The 10413-nt window shown below is 38.4% G+C and overlaps 1 protein-coding gene across 1 annotated transcript; it reads right to left on the bottom strand.

Moving 5' to 3' along the window:
* Positions 1 to 8858: 8858 nt before the first annotated feature.
* CLUP02_04367 (glycosyl hydrolase family 35) lies at positions 8859 to 9828 on the bottom strand (the record flags this gene model as incomplete). Its single annotated transcript, XM_049283380.1, has 3 exons — positions 8859 to 8992; positions 9043 to 9309; positions 9387 to 9828. 3 exons carry the CDS (start codon positions 9826 to 9828, stop codon positions 8859 to 8861), a joined length of 843 nt encoding a protein of 280 aa, XP_049140523.1.
* Positions 9829 to 10413: the final 585 nt, after the last annotated feature.

The raw sequence follows: 10413 nt of genomic DNA on the forward strand, positions 1-10413 counted from the left end.
AAAAAGCCCGATATCCCCTTTACTCGCCCTAACTTCGTATATATATTATTACTTATACGCTACTTATATTAACTATTATAGACTCTTATTAAAAAGAAAAAGAAGGCGAACGCTAAGAAAATCGGGGTCGGCTAGGTGCGCCCGCTCCCCTACCCCGCCTACGTTATATATAAAGCGCTCGATTTAAAAGTTAAGTACTATAATTAGCTAGGTCGGTAATTTATAGCCCCTAATTCGCTCTTTTATTTAATACTTCTCTAGGATTTAGCGTGCGTTATATTAAGTATACTACGCAGAACTATTTTTATAAAAATACGGTAAGCGCTTAGTACTATCGTTACTCTATCGCTTTTTCTAAGTATTATACTAATAGCGTCTTAGGTCCTTAAGTTTATAGAATTTACGGTACGAACCTTTTAAAATACCGTATTTATTTCTAACGGCGACGTTTATAATTCGGAGGTTTATTACTCTATTATCGCTCTATTATTACTATTATTCGGGTCGCTAATATTATTTTATAGCTCTAGTAGACCTACCGAATCGCTACTAATAATACGTAGAGGGTACTTAAGCGCGCTAATAAAAAGGCCCGCTCGACCCCCGTTATTAATAATAACGATAATAAAGTAGCTACGAGCTCCTCCCGCGCTACGTTTTCGTCCCGTAACGACACTATAATCGCACTACTTTATATTATCCGCAACGAAGTGCGCCGCTCTAATAATATTTTAGCTAGTATATAGTCGCCCCGCTTATACTCCGTATTCGTAATTAATTATTTATAGATTTATTAATAGTAAGGAGATTATTTCTTTTATAACGACCCCTAGGATAATAGCTAAAGCGGCCCTTTTATACATAAGAGCGGTCCTTTTATAAATAAGGGCGGTCCTTTCGCGCGTCGCAAGGATTAGGAAAATAGTTAGTAGTTAGCGCGTTTATACTACTTAGTTATAGCTACGTAGCCCCTTTTTTTTATCGTTAGTAACTAGTTCGCTACGTTATTAGGCTCCTTAGGAGCTAGGGCGCGCTGCCTAATTAAAACTCGTTCTTTATATATACTAATTAACGCTACGTTTTTAATATACTTAGCTAGCTCTTACGTATCTTCGTTACTATTATATCCCTTCTACCGGATTAGGTATTATCGCCTCCTTTTTAGCCCTCTATATTATATAATATCTTCTACTTTATAAAGTAGCTCCCTATTTATATCCCTAATAAGTAAGGGCTTCCGAGGGGCTTCCTCGCGGTATTAATACGGCTCGAGTAAGGATATATAGAATATATTATATATTCTATACTACGTTAGTACGTCTAGTTAGTAAGCGACCCCCGCCGTTCTGATTATTAATTTAACTTCGAATAGGCCTAGATACTTATTAACTAACTTCTAGCTAGGACGCTACTTCCTAATATTCTTTTCTAATAGTAGTACCTAGTCGCCCACTTTATATAACATATCTATCTTAGCTTTATTAACTTATTACTTATACGTCTCGCGTGCTTTTTATATAAGGGGTCGTAGAGCTTCTTAGTTAGCTCGTAATCGGGCCGCACGCTCCTCGGCTAAGACATTCTATATACTATCTCGAGTCCCCGTTAAGATCAATATAGGGTACGTAGGTAAGAACCCGAGTAGGGCCTTAATAAGCGCTCTACGGATTACTAAGTACTAGGCGTTATTATATATAAACTCGGCTAAGTAAAGACGCTATGCCTAATCCGATTAGTCCTAAGTATAGAAGTAGCAAAAGTACTACTCTAAGTATTAGTTCTACCGTTCTATTTAACCGTCCGTTTATAAGTAGAACGCGGTACTAAGACGCCTCTTTATTACTAAAAAGTAGTAAAGATAAGTCTAAAACTTACTTATAAATAACGACCCCCTATTAGAGACGATCTCTTTAGGTATTCTAAACTTAGTAAAGATCTTTATAAATAGGAGGTCTGCGAATCCCTAGGCTATAAGGGTCGTCCTCGTAATAATATAGACGCTATACTTCGTAAATCGGTCTATTATAACGAGTACTGCGTCGTAGGGGCGCTTCCCGATTAGCGTAGTTAATATAAGTAAGCCCGTAATAAAGTCTAGCGATATCTCTTATTATAACCTAACCGGGGTAAGTAGGGGGCGTAGTAAGCTATACGGCTTATAGTAACGAGGCTTCGTCCGCTAGCATATTATATAAGTATTAATATAACTTTTTATATCCCTACTTACTTTATCCTAGTAATAGTAGCGTTTTAGTAGCGCTATTATCCGCTTTATATTATAATATCCCGCTATAAGCGTATCGTAATATGCTTTAATAACCTCTCTTTTTAGCCCCTTATATAGTAATACGTAGGCGCGGCCGCTATAATATAGTAGCCCTTTAGAATCGTATACCTAGCTCTATTATTACTTTTTCCTAGCTAAGTAAGGCTATTAGTTCCTCTTAGTCTACTACTTATCCCTTATAAAAGCGTCCTCTTATTAAGCGGCCCGTAGTCGACTTATTATTAATAACCCCTCCTTACTAAATACTATTTTAGGTACTCCTATTATATTAGAGTCCTATAGAACGAGTAGCTCGCGATTTATAGTTTTAATAGTAGGCTTAAGTAGCTCTCTAAGTACTATACTATAACTCTAATACCCTAGGCTTATAGCCCCGTTATGCCTCTCGAAGTACTCCTCAGAGTTCCCTCGAGCCGGAGCTCTTAACCTCTTTTACTTACTTCTCCGTATTATTACTAGTTCCGCTTCTAAAATACTTACTATCCCTTTTACTTAGGAGCCGCTCCCGCGGCTCGTCCTTATATACCTTATTACTACGACTCTAAAAGGCTCTTATATATTTCTAGCGTTATAGAGGTCTTCTCTTATTTTTAATAGTAGCTCCTCTACTCCGCTATCGTTACTACTTTTATTATAATTAGGTCTTTATAATAGTCTATTTACTAGGTTCTTTATACCTAGCTTAAACTTAATCTCGATATTAAACGTTACGAGTTCGTCTAGCTAGCGTAGCTATCTCCCGTTTAGTCTCTTTTTTATATCTAGGAACTATAAGTTAAAATAATTTATAAATACTACGACCTAATCTCAGTTATAAGCGAGGTAGTATTACTAGTTCCTTAGTACGTTTATAATAGTTAGTAGCTCCGCGTCTCTTATACCGTAGTAGCTCTCCGTATTTATTAATTTCCTCAACTTATAAATAATTAAGTACTAATTACCCTTAAATAATTACGTAATTACTAAGCCGATAGCTCGAGCCGAAGCGTCTATTTATAACTATATAAGCAAGGTAAGGTTAAAATATTATAGCATTAGCGCATTAGTAAATACTACTAATAGCTTCTTAAATAACTCTACGGCTAGTATTAGTAGCTCTAATTATCCCGGTTTTACCTTCTTTAGCAAGTCTATTAGAGATACCGTTATCTTAGCGTAATTACTAATAAATCTGCAGTAAAACCCCGTAAATCTAAAGAACGTTTATATATCTTTAATACTCCTTAAAAGTAGCTAATTTGCTATAGCTTTAGTGCGCGCGGGTTCTATTTTTATACCTTCGTTAGATACGATATACCCTAGGAATCCTATACGCAATATATAGAACTCGTATTTATTACTATTTAGATATAGGTTTTATTACCGTAGTTTTTATAGTACGCTATATACGTACTCTTTATACGCTACGTAGTCGTTATTATATATTAGGATATTGTTTAGGTATACGATATAAATAGTGTCGACTAGGCCGCTCAGAACGTTATTAATATATACTTAGAAAGTCGCGGGCGCGTTAGTTAGCCCGAAAGGTATAACTAGGTATTCGAACTACCTATATTTAGTACGAAAAGCCGTTTTTTACTTATCGCCCTCGGCTATATATATATAGTAGTACGCGTTCTTAAGGTCTAGCTTCGTAAAAATAGAGGTATTAGATAGTCTATTTAGTATCTTTTTAATTAGCGGTAGCGGCGTTCTATTTTTTTATATAATCTTATTAATTACTTTATAATCGACGCAAAGTCGTAGCTCTCCTCCTTTTTTAAGTATAAAGAGGATAGGTGCTCTTGCCGGGCTTATAGAGGGGCGTATCTAGCCCCTAGCCTCTGCTTTTATTAAATAGTCGCGCAGGATCTCGAGCTTATAGTTTAATAATAAGTAAATAGGTCCTTAGGGAATAGGCGCCGCGTTATCTAGCTCAATACAGTAGTCGTATTATACTCTATTTAGTAGCGAGATAGCCTTCTTTTTTAAAAATAAGTCGTTAAAGTCCTAGTAACGTAGCTTTTAGTCCTCGGCTACGCTTACTAATACTACGTCGCTATTTATAGCTAGGTTAATTATAATATGCGCAAGTATTACCAAAACTAAGTCGTTTAGTAACCCCTTTTTTAAGGCGTCTAAGCGGATATATTATTCGTAGATTAGATACCGCTATTTCTTTTATTTTTAATTAATTAGTAAGTCAATATCCTCTAGCTAGGGGAAACTAAGGATAAGCGTAAGTATTATAATATCGGCTATTACGAAGCGATATAACTATATCTCTATTACGTAGTCGCTATTAGTAATTCGAAGCCGTAAGTAGTAGCTTCCTAGCGTCTCTATCTATTTACCCTCGACGTTTACTAGCTACGGTAATAAGTAAATTCGTAAATTAGCATTAAAGCTATTAAGTAGCCCGATACTAACTACGTTCCCTTTTGCTCCTAAATCGATAAGGGCGCTTAGCTTTTCCTATACGTAGTTTAGGTATATATAAATTAGGATATCTAAGCGCCGCCCTTATTAATCACTAGCTACTCTTTTTACTAAGATAGTATTCGAGCTCGTTACTAGTCCGCACTACTTAGCTAGGGTAAGGTCTAATCGATAGCTAGCGGCCTTATACCCCTTTTAATTATATTTATAATATATAACGCTCGGGTAGCTATTAGCGAGGTGCCTAGTTTTACTATAGTTATAGTATTACTAATACTACTCCCGCGGTTATAGGTAATCCCTTACGATATAGCTAGTCTCTTTGTAATTATAATACGTAGTGTCCTTACTAAGCGAGTTGCGGCGTGTTCTTTATATATTCGACTTATTAATACCCCGGTATTTTCCCACTAGCTCGTTTAAGTTTAAGTTAAAATATTACCTAGGGGACGTTTATAGGCTCCTTATTAATAGCGAGGATTGTTCGATACGTCTTACTAGCGATACTAACTATAAATAAGTCCGCAGAAGTTCTATTTATAATACTATTACGAGGTATAGTTCGGGCCGTAGCTTACTTATTAGCATAAAGATCCTCTATTTTTTTATTAGGATATATTCTAATTCTATCTCGAGCTTATTAATATGGCTAACGAACTCGTCGACTTTCTCTTTCTAGCCTTACGAGGTACTATCTAGTCGTATATTCGTTACTATTCCTCGGCTAGTAGGATCGGATAGGTTATTTTATAAAAAGGTCTCTAGTTCCTTCTATATAACCTAGTCTATTATGAAACCGGGGGTCCTTTAGTAGTTAAAGATATAGTATATCTAGGAGGTTTTTATACCGCCGCTTAGGTAGCTAACTATATATACTACTTTATTATAGTCTATTCTTATTTATTAAGCCTATAGGTTAAAGCGATAGTAATAGTTAAAAAAGAAGCTCTATAGATCCCGTGCCGATTTATTAGCGTATAATAAGTTAAAAAAGGATAGTAGTTTAAATATAAACGTTCTGCTTACGGCGCTTATTTAAGTTAAGAGGGAGCTAGTAAATAGGGGCTTAGGTAGTACGAACTCGTCGCTTTATTATTACTTAAGCGGCGTTTTAAGTACGGCTTTACCTATCGAACTATCTTTAGTCTAGGGGTTTACGTTTTTATTTACGTTAAAGCTAACGTCCGAGGCTACTATAGCTAAAACCGTAGCCCTTAGCGCGGGGGCCAGGCTATCTGAGGAGCTCCGTAAGCGTTCTAAATCTACTCGTCTTTTACATAGGCGCTCTTCGTACGTTATAATAAGGATTTCTTTCTCTAATTATCGTTCTTATTCCTATAGTTCTACTAGCCTATTACTTATCGTTCGGTTTAAGTATTAGTAAGTAAGGGTAGGAGGTTCGCTATTTTATTTAAAATTTATTAATACTCTTAGCAATACGGTCCTTTTACGTCGCCGCTACGTTAATAGTCTTACTACGCTTCGTTCTTATATCGTTTATTAAGGAGGAGGCGACTCTGGGGGGTCCGATAAAAAAGAGTTATCTTCTTCTTATTATTATAGCGCCGACTACGCTCTCTTACTACGTCTCGTTCTTATTAGTATTTTAAGCTTCTAGCCTAGTCCCCTTCGTAAGTAGAGATTTTAGATTATTAATAAGTATATAACATAGGGAAAAAGCTTATAGAGGCTAACTACTATTAGGGTCTAAAAGAGGAATTATTAAAATCTACCCTTCCCTCGAGGTATACTACTAGCGCTCTATATATACCTAAGCTGCTCCTTTGTTACTTAGTCCCCCTCTTTATACCCCCCTAAGCTATCCCTTAACTAACGAGGCCTGACCGGCGAGGCCTGATAGTATGGCGCATAACGTAGAACCGAGTCTTGTCCCTTACGATTGGAACAACTTGGAGGTCTGGTGTGCTAATAAACTCGGTAGACGTAGCGTTCTGGGGGATGGCTGTGAGATAGGCCTCGGAAGCACGGAGGAAATGGGCTTCGATCTTGGCCTCGCTGTACTTTTCCCGGTCGATCCTACGATTCTCTCTGATGGAAGCACTATGATCGTAGGAAGTGTAGCCCTCTGAGTGACCTATGTTCCCCCAATTTGTCCCGCTATATGTCTATCCGCCACTTTAGTGACCAGCTAATGCAAGACAGGAGAAAAGCATACTATATAAGTCGACCCACCCCCTTTTGGCCACCCCCCCCTTTTGGCCACCCCATTTCTCCATCCTAGCCACCGCATTAAAACCCTACCCACGATTTTCAAACCACTATAACAATTGCAAAAATCGTCCAAATGTAATTCTTTTTTGCACACTTATTTATTAATATGTAGTAGTCTCGTATACCGAAAATGAAGTTGTTCGGGCTCTTGAGGCTATCGGAAGAGGTCTCTTAGTTAATCGGGCCTTGATTAAGTTCGGAGTTCTAAGGTTAACTCTTCGTAACCGTAGGAGAGGCCACTAGACGAGGGTAATAGTATTCGTAGACCTCTAGAGGCTTCCTCTATAGTAAGAAGACTAGCTAGCTTAGTAGGTTCGTATTTAGTATAATCTAGGTATTATACTAACTTATAAATAATTTATAAAATTCGCTAAGTAAGTTCTAAGATCCTAGGGGGATATAAATCCTCTTAAGAAGAGATAGATAGACGCTTTCTTAAGGAGGAACTTATTAATTAAGGTCTAGAGAAGTCGTACTATCGATTCGAGGCGTCTAAATAGGGCTATTATTAATATAATTAAGTCATAGTTTAGATTACTTAATATACTAGAGATTAGCGATATTAAATAGGCTAATAGGTATAATATAGATAAGACTAGTATCCTAGAGGGTAAGGGATTTAATAGCCTAGTTTTAGGTAAGGTAGAAACTATAGTAGTATAAAAAAAAGAGCCTAGTTCGCGTGTTTAAGTATCTATTATCGAGTGTATTTTTATTAATAATTAAGCTATTAAACTACTAGTTATATATAAAAAAAAGTCGGTATAGTAGTAGTGGTTTCTACTTAAACTTAACCCTTATATTAGTTAGGAGTTTATAGTAATAGATAATAGCTAGACGACCGATAAGACTGCCCTTAAGTGGTTGAAAATAGTGTTCTTATTATAGACTAAGACCCCCCCCCTTAGGGGGCTTAGTATACTTAATAAGCCTCGACTATTAGTTCTAAATAGCTATAGGAGTTATATGATAATAGAATTTATATAGGAATACTATAGAAATAACGTCTACTTACTATTCTTACCACTATATACTTCCCATATCCTCTAGCCGTTAAATATAGCTATCTTTAGACTTATTAAGTCTAAGTATAGGAAGGAGCTTAGTAAGGAGGATATAGTAAATAATTTTACTATCGTTAGAAAGCGGTACTTCTTAAGCTATTATTAAAAAGCTCGTTTAGCTAGTCTAACGTCGTTAAATATACGAAGTAGGTAGAAAGTAACTAGACTATATCCCCCTGATATGGCTAGACTACTTACTAATCTAATAGTCCTACTTAACCTAGTTATACTAACTAAAAAGACCGCAGATACTAAGTAAGTGATTAGTAATACTAGAAAAGCTATTAACTAGGTATTAGCGGCGTTTGTTATTAACTAGTTAATACCTAGGAAGGCTAGCGAGCTCTACGACTAGTTAAAGTTATTTATAGAGCTTAGTCTAGATTATAATACTTAACGACTACTATTTAAAAAGGTAAAAAAGGTATTTAGCGAGCAGGCCTACTATTTAGTAATATCTTAGTACTATATTCGAGTTTTAAAAGCCAAAGTTAACTAATTAAGGCCGCGGAAAAAGAAGAGTATACTAATAGACCTAAATACTAAGTTCGCAAATATTTAGGATATATAGAGAGCTTAGGAGGACTCTAGCGACCGTCTAGTTAGTCCTAGTCGACTCATAGGGGTCGAATTACCTAAGGAGAATAATGACTATATTATTATGGTAGTAGAAGATAGTTAATTAATTGAGTGTAGTTAGTAGCGATGTTTTGATACCATGTTTTGATGGGGTGGCCAAAAGGGGGGGGTGGCCAAAAGGGGGTGGGTCGACTTAGAGATTGAGCCAGGCCAACACCTCCCCTTTGATCAATCAGCACCAATATCGACGAGAGGGACTAGAAAATAGCATGGGCCTACCATGGATCGGGGGCACCCCCCTGGTACTCCAATACGGCATAGGGGCTGCTTGGGCTCTGCTGCAGATGGTTTTGATACGTATACGTCAAACTTAAAGCAGTGAGATCCGTCCAGTCCGTGGGATGATCGCCTAAATACTCAATCAGCAGACATGACTGAAGCGGTTGTTAGAAAACTTACATCCTTTGTAAAAAGGGTAAGCGTCATGCGCGTAGATGTCCAACTCCCCTTTTCCAGATCCAGGCGCCCAGTTGCCCAAAGGCACGGCGTCATTGCCAATCAAAGGAACTTCAATACCATTTCGTCGAAACTGGTCTTCCATAAAAACCATGTAGTTTGGGTCCAATAGCTTGGTTGACTCAACCGGGTTGGCTGTTCCGACCGCTAAACTGTACTCGTTTTCGGGCTGCACAAGGATTATGGGTCCGCTGTTGGTTATCTGAGCAGCTGAGATGACGCGAAGGACGCTTGAAATGTAGTTTCCGTTGCGTTGGTGTAATCTGGGGCCATTGATCTCAATTCACCCTTATTGCGCTGTAACCAGCCAGGAAAGCCGCCCCCAGAGAGCTCAGAGTTGATATAGGGACCAGGTCGTGCGATGAGATAGAGTCCAGCCTCGACGGCGGCGTCGATGAAAGGTTGAAGATCAAACACATTGTCCATGCGTACCTCGCCTGGTTTGCCCTCGAGCAAGGCCCAGTTGACGTAAAAGGACACTGCGTTATAACCTAGCGCTTTGATCTTCTGGAGCACGTCTAACCAGAGTCCTGGTGAAGGAATACGCCATGGGTGAAACTCGCCGGACAAGATGACGATACGCTCCCCTCGGATAAAGAGTGAGTGTTCGTCCCATCTGACTAGATCCTGAGTGATATTGGTGGATTTGATATGGGATCTGCTGAGAACAGCATCGGTGGGGGGTAAAAAGAAGAGGCTAGTAACAGCCAAGAAAGAGGAAAGCTTCATCTCGACTTCTCAATCGGAAATCATTTGGTAATTTTGGATCGAACGACTGGATTTGGTTGAAACTGGAACACGCCTTATATCTTTATCAACCAGATAACCTGTTTACTTGTGTTGACAGCCATCAATCTTGATATAAATATGCACTTTAATTGCCAAGCTGCGCCGACCTGTTGAATAGTACATGCATTCTCGCTTTCGCGTTGACGGTCGTAGGGTATGACAAAGTGCCTTTGCTCTTATGATGTTGATATCAGTGTCCAATGGGCCAAGCTTATTGTGGTCCCCAAGCACGACATCCATTTCGATGCGATCTGCTCTACTCGCATAGGAGCGGATATAGCATAATAGGGTAACAATTTGCCCGACGCAGAGGTGCCTGGGTTTGGGGCATACCTTGGGCAAGGCGTGACCTTGCCAGCAGAACCGTACGTACTCTACGCCACTTAAGATGTCCCTTCGAAGCGCAAGAGAGCGGAAGCGAAGTGCAGGGTATGTGAGCGTCGACGTATCATACGCGTATTCGTACGATTGGAGCCGAAGCTACACGTATATTGTGCCCGTCCCAGGATCAGCGTAGTATATAAT

Source organism: Colletotrichum lupini, chromosome 2 (genome assembly GCF_023278565.1).
Source record: "Colletotrichum lupini chromosome 2, complete sequence".
In the NCBI taxonomy this organism is placed as follows: domain Eukaryota; kingdom Fungi; phylum Ascomycota; class Sordariomycetes; order Glomerellales; family Glomerellaceae; genus Colletotrichum; species Colletotrichum lupini.